The sequence below is a fragment of the Erpetoichthys calabaricus genome, chromosome 13 (genome assembly GCF_900747795.2).
Source record: "Erpetoichthys calabaricus chromosome 13, fErpCal1.3, whole genome shotgun sequence".
Taxonomy (NCBI): domain Eukaryota; kingdom Metazoa; phylum Chordata; class Cladistia; order Polypteriformes; family Polypteridae; genus Erpetoichthys; species Erpetoichthys calabaricus.
This window is the reverse complement of record NC_041406.2, coordinates 41738729-41757260: the sequence shown is the minus strand read 5'-3', so window position 1 is coordinate 41757260 and position 18532 is coordinate 41738729. Positions and strand designations below refer to the sequence as shown.

Sequence of the window (18532 nt, the reverse complement as noted above, 5' to 3'; positions counted from 1 at the left end):
TCAAGATTAAGAAAAGCCTGGGTGAAAGGGTAAGAGCCATGGAAGGACGTAGACAAGGATGTGAAATGACCCTCTGCTATTATTTGTGGCAATCATGGAAAAGTTTATGGAAAAACTGCAAGTGCAGGAACATGGAGGGGTGGAGGCACAGATAATACATCAGGATCTGTGATTTGCATAGTTTTGCTGGATGCAGAAGAATGATTTGCAAACGCAACCAACAAAGGTGCATAAGGATGGCAACAACTTTAGGCTTTACATCAAAAAACACAAGAAGAAAGTAATGGTGGAGGGCAATAACTGCGGGGTACACATGTACCTGAAATGAGAATAATTGTAATGCGTAGACGAGTTTATATACCTAGATGGTTTGATAGCATCAGCTAATGATTGCAGTAAGGAAAAACAAAGGAGAATTGACACAGCAAGTGGTGCTTTTGCAGAACTGAGTACAGTATGGAAGAGCAGGAACATCAATATGACAACTAAACTGTGCATATTAAACATCTACATTAGTATATACATGTGAATCATGAATGCTAAAACGGGGGATATTGGGAAACTGCTTATGTTTGAAATGAGGTGTTAAAGAAATGATGAGAATAAGTTGGAGGAACATGGTGGATAACAAAAAAATTTGAGTAATGAGACGTCAAGCAAAATGACTAAAAAGATTACAAAATGCAAGCAATGTATATTGATTACATTTTGCCTGAAGAAGGGGCCTGAGCTACATTGAAAGGTTGCATTTTGTAATCTTTTTAGTTTTGCTCGACTTCTCATTACATCCATAATATCTAACACGGTACAACACTCAAGTGAAAAATTTGAGAAAACTTGAACAGAAGAAGAATGGTTGAGGACAAAATCAAAGCAAGGAAACTATAACTGTTTGGGTATGTTTAGAAGATGGGTGACTAATAAAAACTATAATGTCTGGAAGACTCTAGGGAATAAAGAAAGAAGAAAACAGGAAAGAAGATGCTTACATGTTATCTTGGAATGAATTGGGATGAGCATTCAAATAGCAGTCCATATTGTCAAAGATAGGAAAGAAAAATGTACTAGAAAGAAGGCTACCACTATTGGCTATGTAGATAAGTAGAGATAATGGGGTGCAGAAATGATGTTAATGATAAGTCCAGCCTGCCTCTGTGGTGATATGGGTCCACAGCTCTTCCAGCAAAGACCAGTTTGATTTTCAATAAATAATCACTGCGCTCGCAGCTTAGCGAGGGGGCGTGGTGGCTGTAGGGTCTCAGGGCGATCTGCGGTGTAGGCGTTTCTCACCTAAGTACACAGGTGAGAGACTGCCCACATCTGTGATTGTTCCTGGGGCTAATGTGCTGCAGCTGCTATGTCCTCTCTGCATATAAAGAGAAGCCCGAGACGGTTGGAAAAGGGGAGTAAAAAAGAAAAAGAGAACGGGGAAGAAAGATGGAGGTTGCAGAAGGAAGCAGAAAGTGAGTGAGCGAGTGAGACACAGCGGGTGCAGGAAGCGAGCGAGCGACCGTGAACAGGCTTGCAACAGATGAGCAGGCAGCCTGGGTGTTAGGCTGACACCCAGGGCGTAGTAGTTGTTGTTGCTCCCGCAGAGTTTATTTCAGGAAGGACGGGAGTGACCGGGAGATGGGTGACTCTCCGCATGAGGCCGCGGATGGCAGCGGGAGTCAGGACTTGGGATGTGGTGTCCTCCACGTGAGAGCCTTGGCCGTTGGAGGAATTCCCAGGTCACTGTCAGGGGGAGCCGACCGGAGCCAAGGATCAGAAAGACGACTGACAATAGGAGAAGTAGGCAGAAGGTCAGCTGCATTGAGAGCATCACGCCTGTTGCAGGGCCGGCATGGGAGAAGCAGGTGAGACGCTAACACTAACGGAAAAGAAGCAGTGTTTTTAAAGACTGCTTCCTGAAGTACGTTTGATCCTCGTTTTAAAGGATTGTTTTGTTTTTGTATTTTAACCTCCACACGTTTCATTTATTGGATTATTTATTGAACTGTTGAATGCACTGATGCACTTTGATTTGAACACGTTTGTTTTGGATTACTTTGAATAAAAGCACTTTGCACATTTGTTACATCATCCCCTTGCTCATTGTTATTGCCTCACTGTCTAGCTCATCGGTGATATTACCAACGGTGTTGGGTTCAAGGGCTCCCAGACCAACGAGGGGAGCACGGAGCTGAACACCGCATCGTCACAGCCTGTCTCTGCCTTCCACACAACATTAAAGAGGCATGTTTGTCAAAACACCACTGGATGTATTAAATATATATTTAATGACAAGAAGTGATGTAAGGACAGATGGGTAAAAGCTGTGAGTGTTTTGTCTGAGTGTTTTACTAGTCACTGATTTATGGGAGAGGAGCAAAGAAAAATCCATTGTTGAAACAAAAACATGCACATGACATCTTGGCTACAGTTTGTCAAAAGGCACATGTAAGAACCTGGAATCAGGTGGAAGAAGGTTCTATGGGCTGATGTTACCAAAACTGACATATGTTTGTTGTAAGCCAAACACTGCACATTATCAAAATCACTCCCCACTGTGATGTATGATGGCGGCAATATCATGCTCTTAAGATGCTTCTTTGTCTCAGGCCATTCAAGTCTTGTGATGATAAAGGGCAAAAGGAATGCAGCAAAACACAATAAATCCAGGAGGAAAATCTGACACAGTCTACAAGAAACTACTACCTTAGGAGTAGATTTGTATTTTAACAAGACAACGACTCAAGAATGAAGTCAAAGTTACAACAACGTTAATGTCCTGGAATGGCCAAGTCAGAATCCAATGCCAACATTTATCCAGCATCTTAGAGTAGGAAAATGGTCCAAACTGGCACAAAAATCTGAGAGTGATGCAAATTTGGACGTATTCTTAGTAAAACGAGTTCAAAGCATTTTATCAATTTTCGTAATTTAGGAAACTATTCCTAACTTCATCAGGACTTAGGAAAACACATTCACTGTGTGTGTGTCTCGGTCTTTACCGTATTGGTGCTTGTTAGAGTAATTATTATTGATGTTGTTGCAAAATAGTAATTATATTCAGCTTAGCACAATATCCAACATTGGTATGTTTTCCTTATTCTTCATTTTTTTCTACTAAAGTATTTTAAACAGTATTTTTATTATCTTTTCCTTTGTGGTGAAGCGATAGTGTTAGTATCAGAAAGCTACGAAACATCATCATGATTTCCAAAACACCTTCATGGGTGCCATTTTGCACCTCATGGTGTTGTGTCATATATTCTTAAAAGAGACCTCCCGCTCCTAGCTGAGATTTAAGTGTACAACGCTTCATAACTGTTTCTTATGTCCTGTGAGGTAGGACACATTCACGACCTAGTCAGACTTTTAGTGTAATCCCTAGGAATGATTCTGAGGTGTTTGATAAATATGGGAACAGACCTCAATCCAATGGCGAATCTGTGGCTGGACTTGAAAGACTGTTCACTCATAAATCTCCATGTAACCTGGCAGTGCTTGAGCAGTTTTAAAAAGAGAAACGGGGAAAAGTGTCAGTGTCCAGATGTCCAAAACTGATAGAGACTTGTGCACACAGACACAAGGCTATCATGGTTGCCAAATCTGCTTCTGCTAAATGCTGAACTGAATACTTATGCAAAGAATTGTTTTGTGTTTTATATTTGTAATAATGTTAGACCCCATTACAGAGATCTGTTTTCACCTTGACATTAAAGAGTCTTTTTTGTTGATTAGTGTCAAAAAAGCCAGATTTAAATCCACTGTGACTCAGTGTTACAAACCAATAAAAAATGAAAATCTATTTTATAGGTGTTGTCTACAAACTGTACACAAAAATACATTTTATTTGTACCTCTTGTTCTTCATGTAACTATGCTTAACACAACACTTTAACTATGAACTGCAATCCAAGTCAATATGTGAACAGAGCTCAGCCAAATAAACTAGACACTTAAGAAAAAAATCTGATCACAGGTTTTATATGAAGTTACTTTATACAACAACATTATACTTATATGGGATAAATATTTAGTCCATTCTACACCATTTACATATATTTTTTCTCTAATATTCAGACTACCACAGGTGCAATTTTAAAAGTAAAAGTGTAATTTTTAACATTCATATATAAAAAGTACAGTAGAAAATATACAATAAATATCCTACCTGACATACTGCTAGGCATTATGGTCTGGAAATCATTTCTGGTCCTAATGTCAACTGAAATGTGACCTATAAATTTAAAAAGATAACTCTTATTAAAAAACAACAGAATATGTGCAAAATGTCACACTGTTCTTGATGATATCTCTGTACCTTTTATCTAATAATATTCTTCCGCATTTAATCATCACAATTTCATTCAGCCACACTGTCTGTCTTGCATACAGAAACATTTCTTCAAATTATTTTATGATTCCAGAAAACCTCAAAGTCAAACAGCTAAAAAATCATAATATTGTCATCACCTATTAAAGACACCAAAGATAATGGCAAGCATAATTAATAACAAGTTATGGTAACTAAAAATCAATAAAATAAATGTTAAATATATCATAAAACAGATACTAGACAAAAAGTGAAAGGAAATTAAATGTATTACGAGTAAAACCTTTACAATTAACCACAACAAAAATAGTTCAAGAAAATGAGCACCTACAGCATGGTTCCCCAGGCTATTATTGAACAAAATTCCTATTTTCACCCTCTCAGAACTAAAAATTGCACGACAAATGACAAAGTTAAAACATGTTTTCAGAAAGGTTGGCAAATTTAAAAAAAAATCAAAAACTTAAATCTCTCACTCACACAAGTGTTCAGAACCTTAATTCAGTACTTTGTCAAGGTTCTTTTGGCAACAATTATAGCTTTGAGTCTTTTTGGGTTAGTCTCTAGAAGCTTTGAATGCTTGGATTTGTGTTGTAGGTAACTTCCTGGCTGATCCTCTCAAGCTTCATTAGATTGAATGGACAGTATCTGTAAACTGCTTTCTGTAGGTCTCCCCACACATGCTCTATGTGGATTTAAGTCTGGGCTTTGGCTGGCCCACTCAAGGACAGTGACGGACTTGCCCTGAAGCCACTCCAGTGTTGTATTTGCTGTATACTTTGTGTCATTGTCATGCTGAAAGGTGAATTGTCATCCTGGTCTGAAGCTGTGGGCACTCTGGAGCAGGTTTTCTTCAAGGACCACTTTGTATTTGGCTGCATTCATCATTACGTCAATTCTGACCAATCTTACTATCCTTTATGATAAGAATCATGATGCCACCACTATGCTTCTCTGTAGATGTGGTTTTAGACAGGTGATGCTTAGGGCCTGGTTTTTCACCAGATATAGTGCTTGGATTCTGCCCAAAGATTTTAGTTTTTGTCACATCAGATCAGAAAATCTTTTTACAAGGTGGTTGTCATGTGTCTTTTACTCAGGAGTGGCTTCCGTCTAGTCACTACACCACAAATACCAAGTTGATGAAGTGCTGTTGAGATGGTTGTGCTTCCAACAGGTTCCCCCATCTCTGCAGAGAACTTCAGAAGCTCTGTTAGAATGATCATTGGGTTCTTGATCAGCACCCTGACCAAGACCTTTCTTGCCTAATTCCTCAATTTGGCCAGATGGCCAGCTCTAGAAAGAGTCCTTGTGGTTCCAAACTTCTTCTATTTCACAATTATTGAAGCCACTGTGCTCCTTGAAACACTCTAAGCACTAGAATTGTTTTTATCCCCTTGCCTTGATCTATGCCACGTCACAATTTGATTGTGGTGGTCTACAGAGGGTTTCTTGGGCTTCATGGCTTGGTTTGTGTCCTGACATACAGTGAGAATTGTGGGACCTTATATACACAGATGTGTGTTTTTCTAAACAATGAGTAATCAATTCAGTTTGTCAAAGGTTGACTCAAAACAAGTTATAGACACATGTCAATGTCAATTAAAGCAAACAGTATGAACCTGACCACAATTTGCACAACAGTGCAACACCAAAGCGTCTGAATACTCATATGTTGTGTATAATGCAATGTTGACTGACTGGCTCACTCATTCACTCATCAACAAAAGCACTACTTCTCATTTGGCAGGTTTGTACATCTAGGCCAATAGGTATTCACTAAGAAAGGACATTTCTATGCATCAATATTTAGGGGTAGCCCCCCCACCAGAAGAAAAACTAAATACCTCAAATCTCAAAAATGCTTTGACTGATTCGATTGAAGTCTGGTGATATTATAGAAAAAATAAAATAAGCTGAGACATGTTTTTTTTTATTGGTTGATAAAATGTTTATTTGACGATATTTATTAATATTATGCTAACTTACACACTTGATGCTGCGCTTAGAAGTGGCTTTATGCAAAAGAAATGTGCATCAGAATTGATTGACAGCAGCACTAACCATTAGGGTGGATGAACCCATTGTTTAGCTGAAGAAGAGGCAAGGTCCTGGACTGGACAAAACATACATAATAATATTTGTCATATACAGTGAGGTGTGAAATGGAAATAGAAAGCACTAGTGGAAACAGCCCCAAAAGTAAAAACATCCATCCATCCATCCATTGTCTCCCGCTTATCCGAGGTCGGGTCGCGGGGGCAGCAGCTTGAGCAGAGATGCCCAGACTTCCCTCTCCCCGGCCACTTCTTCTAGCTCTTCCGGGAGAATCCCAAGGCGTTCCCAGGCCAGTCGAGAGACATAGTCCCTCCAGCGTGTCCTGGGTCTTCCCCGGGGCCTCCTCCCGGTTAGACGTGCCCGGAACACCTCACCAGGGAGGCGTCCAGGAGGCATCCTGATCAGATGCCCGAGCCACCTCATCTGACTCCTCTCGATGCGGAGGAGCAGCGGCTCTACTCTGAGCCCCTCCCGGATGACTGAGCTTCTCACCCTATCTTTAAGGGAAAGCCCAGACACCCTGCGGAGGAAACTCATTTCAGCCGCTTGTATTCACGATCTCGTTCTTTCGGTCACTACCCATAGCTCATGACCATAGGTGAGGGTAGGAACATAGATCGACTGGTAAATTGAGAGCTTCGCCTTGCGGCTCAGCTCCTTTTTTACCACAACATACCGATGCAGCGCCCGCATTACTGCGGATGCCGCACCGATCCGCCTGTCGATCTCACGCTCCATTCTTCCCTCACTCGTGAACAAGACCCAGAGATACTTGAACTCCTCCACTTGGGGCAGGATCTCGCTACCAACCCTGAGAGGGCACTCCACCCTTTTCCGGCTGAGGACCATGGTCTCGGATTTGGAGGTGCTGATTCTCATCCCAGCCGCTTCACACTCGGCTGCGAACCGATCCAGAGAGAGCTGAAGATCACGGCCTGATGAAGCAAACAGGACAACATCATCTGCAAAAAGCAGTGACCCAATCCTGAGCCCACCAAACCGGACCCCCTCAACATCCTGGCTGCACCTAGAAATTCTGTCCATAAAAGTTATGAACAGAATCGGTGACAAAGGGCAGCCCTGGCGGAGTCCAACTCTCACTGGAAACGGGTTCAACTTACTGCCGGCAATGCGGACCAAGCTCTGGCACCGATCGTACAGGGACCGAACAGCCCTTATCAGGGGGGCCGGTACCCCATACTCTCGGAGTACCCCCCACAGGATTCCCCGAGGGACACGGTCGAATGCCTTTTCCAAGTCCACAAAACACATGTAGACTGGTTGGGCAAACTCCCATGCACCCTCCAGGACCCTGCTAAGGGTATAGAGCTGGTCCACTGTTCCCCGACCAGGACGAAAACCACACTGTTCCTCCTGAATTCGAGGTTCGACTATCCGACGGACCCTCCTCTCCAGGACCCCTGAATAGACTTTTCCAGGGAGGCTGAGGAGTGTGATCCCTCTGTAGTTGGAACACACCCTCCGATCCCCCTTCTTAAAGAGGGGGACCACCACCCCGGTCTGCCAATCCAGAGGCACTCTCCCTGATGTCCATGCGATGTTGCAGAGGCGTGTCAACCAAGACAGTCCTACAACATCCAGAGCCTTGAGGAACTCCGGGCGTATCTCATCCACCCCCGGGGCCCAGCCACCAAGGAGTTTTTTGACCATCTCGGTGACCTCAGTCCCAGAGATGGGGGAGCCCACCTCTGAGTCCCCAGGCTCTGCTTCCTCATTGGAAGACATGTTAATGGGATTGAGGAGGTCTTCGAAGTACTCCTCCCACTGACCCACAACGTCCCGAGTCGAGGTCAGCAGTGAACCATCCCCACCATATACAGTGTTGACACTGCACTGCTTCCCCTTCCTGAGACGCCGGATGGTGGACCAGAATCTCCTCGAAGCCGTCCGAAAGTCGTTCTCCATGGCCTCCCCAAACTCCTCCCATGCCCGAGTTTTTGCATCAGCAACCACCAAAGCCGCATTCCGCTTGGCCTGCCGGTACCTATCAGCTGCCTCCAGAGTCCCACAGGACAAAAGGGACCAGTAGGACTCCTTCTTCAGCTTGACGGCATCCTTCACCGCCGGTGTCCACCAACGGGTTCGGGGATTGCCACCACGACAGGCACCGACCACCTTACGGCCACAGCTCCGGTCAGCTGCCTCAACAATAGAGGCACGGAACATGGCCCATTCGGACTCAATGTCCCCCACCTCCCTCGGGATGTGGTCAAAGTTCTGCCGGAGGTGGGAGTTGAAGCTACTTCTGACAGGGGGCTCTGCCAGACGTTTCCAGCAGACCCTCACAACACGTTTGGGCCTACCACGCCTGACCGGCATCCTCCCCCACCATCGAAGCCAACTCACCACCAGGTGGTGATCAGTTGACAGCTCCGCCCCTTTCTTCACCCAAGTGTCCAAGACATGTGGCCGCAAGTCCGACGACACGACCACAAAGTCGATCATCGAACTGAGGCCTAGGGTGTCCTGGTGCCAAGTGCACATATGAACACCCCTATGCTTGAACATGGTGTTCGTTATGGACAATCCGTGACGAGCATAGAAGTCCAATAACAAAACACCGCTCGGGTTCAGATCAGGGGGGCCATTCCTCCCAATCACGCCCTTCCAGGTCTCACTGTCATTGCCCACGTGAGCATTGAAGTCTCCCAGCAGAACGAGGGAGTCCCCAGAAGGTATGCCCTCTAGCACCCCATCCAGGGACTCCAAAAAGGGTGGGTACTCTGAACTGCTGTTCGGTGCATACGCACAAACAACAGTTAGGACTCGTCCCCCCACCCGAAGGCGAAGGGAGGCTACCCTCTCGTCCACCGGGGTAAACCCCAATGTACAGGCTCCAAGTCGGGGGGCAATAAGTATATCCACACCCGCTCGGCGCCTCTCACCGGGGGCAACTCCAGAGTGGTACAGAGTCCAGCCCCTCTCAAGGAGATTGGTTCCAGAGTCCAAGCTGTGCATCGAGGTGAGTCCAACTATATCTAGCCGGAACCTCTCAACTTCGTGCACTAGCTCAGGCTCCTTCCCCTTCAGAGAGGTGACATTCCACGTCCCAAGAGCCAGCTTCTGTAGCCGAGGATCGGACCGCCAAGGTCCCCGCCTTCGGCCACCACCCAACTCACACTGCACCCGACCTCCTTGGCCCCTCCCATAGGTGGTGAGCCCATGGGAAGGGGGACCCACGTTGCCTCTTCGGGCTGTGCCCGGCCGAGCCCCATGGGTGCAGGCCCGGCCACCAGGCGCTCGCCATCGAGCCCCACCTCCAGGCCTGGCTCCAGAGTGGGGCCCCGGTGACCTGCGTCCGGGCAAGGGAAAACGCCGTCCAAAATTGTTTTTCATCATAGGAGGTTTGTTTAAAAACATAAAAACATTTGTGTAAAAACATTTGATTCATTATAATAGCTGCCTAAATGCACAGCTTGTAAATGTTACTGTTATTTTTAGTAAGTTAAAGTAAAACATGATTTGATTATAAGACTTTATTCTCTGTCTTTGGTTATGATAAAAATACACAAGCTTGAATATACAGCTGAAGAAAAACGCAAAAAGTAATACTTGAGTGAACAATGTAAGCAAATGAAAATAATAGATGTTTTGTAATGATAAAAATAGTACCATTGTACCGTATTAGCCATTATGAATATAGTGAGAAGTCAAGCAAAATTACACCTTTTATTGGCTAACTAAAAAGATTACAACATACATTTCATTTTGCTTGACTTCTCACTACAATGATAAAAATATATACTTAAATTTCACATTATTCTTACTGATTATCCTTTTCAGTTCAAAACAATACACTTTCCTGTAAAATTTTGTTTTGCAACGATCATCAACAAAAGCCAAGTCATTAGGAAAAGCAGAAACTGATATAATGCAGGAATGTTTTACTCATGGGCAATTGTGTCTAGCATGTTCAAGAAAAAGCAGCTCCAGTGACCTTACAATATTATTACTTATTATTCAACATGTGAGATTCAATTGGTTCTATGTTTAATGTTTTTCCAGTTGGAGCACAGGTAGGTGAAGTGGCTTGCTCATGGTCACAAAATATCAGTAGCAGGATTTGACAACTTTAAGGTATTAAGTCCTAGGTTCAAAGCCTTAACCAGTATACCACACTGCTTGCCAATAATATTAGCCTTTGGTAAAAATCTTAATATAAAAATACTTAGTTGCACACATCATATTCACTGATGGCAATATAAGTGAGGTCCACTGCAGTATGTAATTTTCTGGGTAAAGCCAATTAACACAGCTACGACTTATATAAATAAGAGATTTCAGTTTCTGATTTTTATTAAATTTGCCAGTCTTTCTGAAAACATGTTTTCACTTTGTCATTTTGAGTTATTAAGAGTAAATTGATGGGCAAAAATGGAAAATTTATTCATTTAAAATTAAATCTACAACACAATAAAGTGTGCAGAAAGTCTGAACCCTTTCACTTTTTGAATCCACCATAAATACGAACTCAAAAGGGCACTGCCAGCTTGCACTTTCCCACTGCTCTTGAACATACGTAAAGAAGTTACATTTTGTGCTAAACAATGATGAGCTTTAGAAAGTTACTGGTTAATAGAAAGTTCCTCTGTGAAAGGTCACCAATAACTCTACTGCCAATCCGCAGCCTCAGTGAAATGAAAAATGATGCATGGGAAATAAAATACAGACATCAATTAACAAGTCTCTCTTCATTTTATTTGAATACATTTTTGACTGAGGACAGCTCTAGAGGCAGACTTTAACAACGCTGTCTTATTCCAATGGTAAAATATGCTGCAGTAATATTTTATTAGGAGTAGAAATTTCTGATGAATATTTATTTGCATGGTACATTGTTCTGGTGTTGAAAAGTCAGTACAAATTCTGTGTTTGTTGTAGACTTTGGTTAAGCTCATAAAGAACTCTGAGAAAATGTCTCTAACCTGCTGGAGTGCATACTGAGTCATTGGGCATAAGTACAAACATAAGCTAATGGCTTGTTTGAGACTTAAATCAAAGGAGAAAGGAGGCTTCGAGAGTAGTTATGGCTTGAGACTGAGAGGGCAAGTGATTGAGTTTAATACAAGTAATGTGTCTGTACCGGCACACAAAGCTTGGCTTCTGAGTCTATAATTGACAAAAGTACAAAGAAATTACATTATTAATATACTTTGGAGATTATCACGGTGGCCGTGCCAAGTACATGCCAATATCCATGCTTTTCATTTTGATAGTTTACGTCTGGATTGAAGGTAATTTAAAACAGCAGCAGTTATAAACTTTATCTCTCTACATCACATACATGTAACAACTGTACAAAAAGTATGAAAAATGTGCTCCACCATTATTAGTTATCAATTGACTACATGTTTGCCAGACAACATGAAAAACAGAAAACAAAAAGGAGTTCTAGGTAATGAAAAAACAAATCGTCAACTACAGTTAAATGGTGGCACACCAAAGAAATCACAAAAAGTACAGAACTGGTTATGTTTTAAGAATGTAGACTGGTTTAGTAAACTGAGATGGTCAAAATCTTTAGAAGAACAAAATGCATTAAGCATCCTATTAAGGAGAACCCCTTCATACAAGTCTATATTCAGTCAACAGTGCTACATACAGACGTGGACAAATTTGTTGGTACCCATACAGCTCACTGAAAAAATGCTCGCTGTCTCCTGAAAAGTGATTAAATTAATCAGCTCTCCATGTATACCAGCATGCCTTTGATATGTCACTGAGTAAAGCAAAGCAAGGGTGAAAAGAGATAAAGTATTGACTACTCTACAAAGATATTTTAAAATGGACTAGACACATTTGTTGATATCCATAGAAAATATTGTAAATATTTGAATTAGAGTGACTTTTCAAACTAGCTGTTATTTTTAGTATCACACAGGTCTCCAATCGTGCAATCAGTCCATCAGCCTACTGAAATGGTGAAAAGTAGTTACTGTGCTGTTTGGTATTATTGTGTGTCCCACACTGAACATGGACCAGAGAAAGCAAAGGAGAGAACTGTCTGAGAAGATCAGAAAGAAAATTATGGACAAGCATTTTAAAGGCAAACACTATTAGACCATCTTCTAGCAGCTTGATGTTCCTGTGACAACAGTTGCAAATATTACTAAGACGTTTAAGGTCCATGGGACTGTAGACAACCTCCATGGATGTAGCCACAAGAGGAACATCGACCCCAAAATGATATTAGAATAATAGTGAGAATAATGGACAAAAAACCAAGGACAACTTCCAAAGAGATACAAGTTGAACTCCAAGGTCAAGGTCCATCAGTGTCTGATCACACCATTCGTTGCTTTTTCAGCGACAGTGGGCTCAATGGAAGTAAGACACAGGACAAGTCACAATGCTTCTGGGAGAACATCTATTGGACAGATGAAACAAAACTGGAATGTCTGAGCAAGTCACATCAGCTCCATGTCCACAGAAGAATAAAATGAAGCTTTCAAAGAAAGAATATCATACCTACTGTGAAACATGGGGGGGGGGGCTCGGTTGTGTTTTGGGGCTGCTTTGCTGTGTCTGGCATGAGGTGCATGAGTCAGTGCAGGGAAAAATGAAACCTCAAGACTATCAAGACATTCTGGAGTGAGATGTACTGCCCAATGTCTGAAAGCTCTGTCTCAGCTGTAGTTCATGGAACCTCCAACATGATAATGAACCAAAACAAAGAGCTAAAAGCACCCCAGAATGGCTGAGAACAAAACATTACAGTATTCTAAAGTGGTCTTCTAAAAGCCCTTATTTGAGTCATACTGGACATCTATGGAAAGAACTAAAACATGCAATCCGAAAAATTTTAAGTCTGACATAGCTGGCGTAGTTTGCTCAGAAATAGTGAGCCAAACTATCTGTTGACAAATGCAGAAGTTTCACTGTGAGCTACAGGAATCACTTGTTTCCAGCGACTGCCTTTAAAGATTGCACAACAAACTAATAGGTTAAGGGTCCCATCATTGTGTTTTTATTTGAAATAGTTTGTTGAATCAAAACTCTAAAGCAAAGTCGGATTTTTGTTAAATATGGGACAAAAGATGGGTACCAATTGCTTTGGTCAGTTTCAGGTAATTTCAGAGACAATTGTGGATTCTTCTTATTTCATGGAGAGGTACCAACATATTTATCCATCCATCCATCCATTTTCCAACCTGCTGAATCCGAACACAGGGTCACGGGGGTCTGCTGGAGCCAATCCCAGCCAACACAGGGCACAAGGCAGGAACCAATCCCGGGCAGGGTGCCAACCCACCGCAGGACACATACAAACACACCCACACACCAAGCACACACTAGGGCCAATTTAGAATATCTTTATGTTATTGTGTCTGTGGAATAATCATATACTGTATGCCTGTAAACCTCTACAGCAAATATCTAACTAGGACAAAAAGAGCCTATCTAAAAGTAACTATGTTAATTTGGGCATATTTTATGATAACTAGTGATGATTTTAAATGAGGTTTTTAACAGAATTTCTTGCCATAAGTAAAAAAACTGGATGGAATCTTTTGAATTTTGAATTTTTGGGACTTGTTCCTTCATGAGGTACTTCACCTTTAGTATGGCAATCTGTAAATTTCTTACTTTTGCATGCATATCCCCAGATTCTCTCCCTAGCCATGCATTGTCTGCTAAAATAATGTAAAAACAAAGCTTTTCCAAATGTATTTTATGTTAAGGTATGATAAACAAACTGTCTGGCAAAGAGTAGGACGGAGACTGGCACAGAGTTGGTTTTATGATCTGATGGCTTGATGGAGAGGTTATCCCTTCAACAGCCTGTGCTTTAACATCACTCCCCTCAAGGAGAAACCTTGTTTTGAGCCTTAGAAAAGATACAAAGTACAGAATTCTGCACATTTGTTTTAACAAAATTAAACAAAACAACCTTTTCTGTGTTAACCAAGGTCAGTGGTGAATATGGACAATATACATTTATAAAATCCATATTGAAATATTACATTTTCCAAAATAAATCAAACTTTTTTTTTGTTTTGCATAACACAACATATCAATTATAACTTTTTTCACAAAATGCCACAAATCACAATTCGCACTTAACACAGGTGTACAATTAGACAAAAATTAAAAATGTAATAATAAAAAGACTAAGAAGGGCACTTTTGTTTTAAAACAAAGGTATAAGGTAACAGTAAAGCAAAAGATACACAGGAGGCAGACGCAAAAGCAGCAAAACCTAGCAAAGAACGTTGTGAAAACAGCATCAAGCAGATCCATAAAAAGACCACAGAGAAGCTGAACAGCCCGCCACCTACAAAACTACCCCTTTTAAACATCAACTAATGCTTATGTTGGTTGACTGTGCCAACTGTTAACATTGCGAATTAGCTATGGTGCAAGCTGGCAGAACTCATACACAAACCTCGCAGCAGGTGCAACCTCAAACTATTGTGGTGATGTAAACAAAGATGGGGTAGACATGGCAAGTGCTGGCAGAGTGCCATGATTAACAATAAATAATCACATCAATAGAAATAAATGAAGTACTTGGTCAGTGAAGTCAACAGTGAATGTCTGGAGGGCAGTGACAGGGTGAAAAAACTTGACGATTAGAAAATTATAACAGTATACATTTATTCATGCTAGACAGTAGGATATATCATATTTTTAATATAACTTCAGTATGGAATTGAAGATTTTTCAGCACCAATAGTCCTAAAAATATGAATATGTCATTTAATATATTTTGTGATAAAACTCTTCACATGTGTCATCATGAATAAAAACAGACTTGCAAGAGTGACATCCCAATCAGCATCAATGGAGATGACTTTCTACCTTATATCCGAGTCATGTCCTGATCAGTATGGCAGGCAGTAGGGAATGTACATCAGAATCTTGATTATATTTTCACAGTATAAAATTTACATATGTTGAAAAATTGTATTAAAAGCACATTCCTAGTCCTAATTCTTCAACGTGAGGGCTGGCTAAGAGAAATAAATGGTATGATTAAGATATTGCAGAAGAAGGGCAGATCACGGTCAGACACTGGTACTTTTGAAGGATAATGTCTGAAACATGGCCATTACTGCTCGGATAGCTGGCTTTACCAATGTCTATATGTTTCACTTGTGCTGCGATTCAGTGATGACCCCAGTGATTACTAAGTAACACTATTTTTTGGGAAGGGAGAGTCACATTACAAGATTCTTTGCTTGAATCACCACAGCATGCACTAAGTAAAATTAAACAGTACTGAAGTTGCCTAAATGAAATTGAGCCCTGCTGGCCCTAGAAAATGGAATAGTGCTTTCTAGCCACCCACACTGCTATCCTCTCTCCCCAGGCATACTGACAACTCTTTGTGAATGTTCTTATGTACTAGTGATCTACAGCTAATAAACAGTTACCCGGTGTATACTGCAGTTAATCACAAATGAGATCAGACATTGGTTACTTTTCTTTGTTCAGTTAGGACTTGCCAATATTGAATTCCTATTAGAAGCTGCTGAAGGATTTGGGTTAACAGAGAATTTTATTTTTCTGTGAGCGCCATTGTATTCAGATCAGTTAACAATGTTAAGACTTCTGCTTGAGAGCTCTTCTATAGATAAATTATTACATTTTTAAGTATGCATTACACAAGGTTCAGTCAGTGAATATACTGTAATAGTAATTTATGATGTCAAGCTAAACACACAATTCTTATCAGAATTAGACAAGGGCATCAAAATATTAAATAGAAATTGTATTTATACTAGGGGCCCAGTCCCTAACCACTGTGGTCATGGACTCAAGTTACCCAATCACATTAGGTATGCCACTGACACCAGGATACACTTACTTCCCATATATGTTTTCAAGTTATATAATTAGAAACAACCGTTATAAGGCAGAAGTCATCAAAATAATAAACTGCAAAACAAAAAGAAGCATATTATCCTAATTGAAAAAAAGATACAAATAATTTAAAATAGCATTTATTTGAGGTGTTGAACTTTTCAATCAAAATTCTTCTACTTGGCATTGGAGTTTTGAGAAATTACTATGAATAGCTGCCGAAACAAAGCATTTTGCTGGAGATATACTGAACAGATGTAACAAAAGTTGCAAGGAAATTGAAATGATGCCATGATATTGATACCCCAGTGAAGGCCAAATAAAGTGGGAAGGGGAAAAGCATTTAGTATATCATTACACTATTTCTACTCAAACGTCATCCATGGAGTTTCACATTTTCAGAAATAAATCACAGCATGCATATGCTTTTCAAGTGTAGGAAAAGCTCATCCCGGCTTCATCTACATTAACATTGTTCTCTGGCCGCACATCTTTTAACATTCATCCTGGCATTAAAATAATACATTAGGCCTTAATGTGGATGCCACGACAACTCCCAGCAGACCGCACTGTTGGCAAGGGCTTATACTACTCCACCAATCACCCAGTAACCTCCAAATGAATTCAATGCATATTATAAAACCTGCAAATGCAACTAACTGATGTCATAAAAGAAAGGGAAAAGACGCAGAAAATATCATCCAGAGCGTGTGATGCACAGGGCATTTTGTTAGAGCTTGCAAAGTGAGTAAGTAATTACATGTACTATGGGTGGTTTGCCCAACTACTCCACTCCATTCTCAACTGTATTATGCTCCCTAGGTGTTTTATAATAAAAAAGATATAATTTGCTCAAGTGTCTTTTTTAATTAAGTGTAGTTTTTAAAGATAACAAACTATTAAGTACAACTACATGGGAAAGACTTGGATTAATATCAGTTAATAACATTATCTAAACGAACCAGGCATTAATAATGGCTGTCTCAAGATCTTTGGTTTACACTGGGCTTAAAACATTAATCATACTGGTAGATGCTGAACAATAGGATTTCTGCTCTTTAACTGACTGGATTCTAGTTCTGTGCTGTACATTACACTAAATTTTTTAATTAATTAGGTATTTGTACTGCACTCTTAATTTTCTCTTTTACAGTATTCAATGTCACTCACTTTTAATTAGTATGATGGAAGGTGTAAATAATAGTTCTATCATCTCTCTGACAGCAAACAAGACTAAATGTGAAACCTGCAAAATAAGAAATAATCATAGAGGCTAAATATTCTGGCCTCTATGGGTTCCTGTTTACAATTCATTTAATTAGGAGAAATGTCAATAATTTTAACAAGAGCTGAAAGAATTATAAACTTCCAAAACAATTTGTTGTTTTCTCTAAAATAACACCAATTTCTTTTAATTATTTACATATGCTTAGCTGCACCGTCACTTACAAAATATTTTTGCCTTTAAACCATCCTGTTGTTTCATATTTCAGGTATAAGCCTTTGTTTCTCTATGAACTCCAGGACATCTGAATTACTGAATGCAAATGTTTAACCATTAGACAGCCGACTCCTGAAAAACAGATATTAAAATGGCAGGCAAATCTCAGCAACCATCACTAAAGGTGGTCCCTTGAAGGTCTGCCAAATAGTAGGTAGGCACTGTGCTTTTTACTGGGCCAGCAGAGGCACATTTTTTTATTGTTATAAGGTTTTAGGGTATATTGTTGCTTATGTTTATCTGTTTAACTTTCAGTCAGCTTTTATTATTTTAAACAATTTATTACTGTAAACAACGCTTTTTTTATTTTCAACACTACCTTAAAAACACTTTACATTTTACACGCTCTTACAAATCAAACACAAGCAGCTTAAGTACAGTGTCCCCAAGGGATGTTACTCTTATTTTTTACATTAATTACTCTTTGTGAGGATGTATTTAATTGTTTCACAGAGGCCCAATAATTCATACTGCCTGCTTCCCTTTACCACTTGGATGACTTTTCCTTAATTTGTAACCTTTAATCCTTCCAGGATATCACAGAGGGCTGTCATCTTGTGGACACAAGAGAATTACCTGTAATTTGAGAGTCTTTTGCAAAGCATGTCAGTGGGCGAAGCATTTGCAGCTACATAATTCAATAATATGAATCTGGGGCCATAGTGCAGGGTTCTACAACTACTTTCTCTTAAGTGCCAGAGGGTCAAGCATACTTCTTGGCTCTCAGCATTCACATGGGAACAAGATGAACAACACTAAATATAATACTGTGTATCATAGGGTTTTTAGTGACATTAATATTGAATATTTAATTATTGGTATTAT

General features: G+C 40.5%; 1 protein-coding gene across 2 annotated transcripts in view; it reads right to left on the bottom strand.

The window, feature by feature from the left end:
* LOC114664171 (thyroid hormone receptor beta) overlaps positions 1-18532 on the bottom strand; it is a 362150-nt gene that overhangs the window by 77638 nt on the left and 265980 nt on the right. For both annotated transcript variants that reach the window (XM_051936141.1, XM_028818163.2), the window contains exon 3: positions 4159-4224. In XM_051936141.1, coding sequence (XP_051792101.1) covers positions 4159-4177 — 19 coding nt within the window. In that variant the 5' untranslated portion in view covers positions 4178-4224. The remainder of the gene's footprint in view (positions 1-4158; positions 4225-18532) is intronic.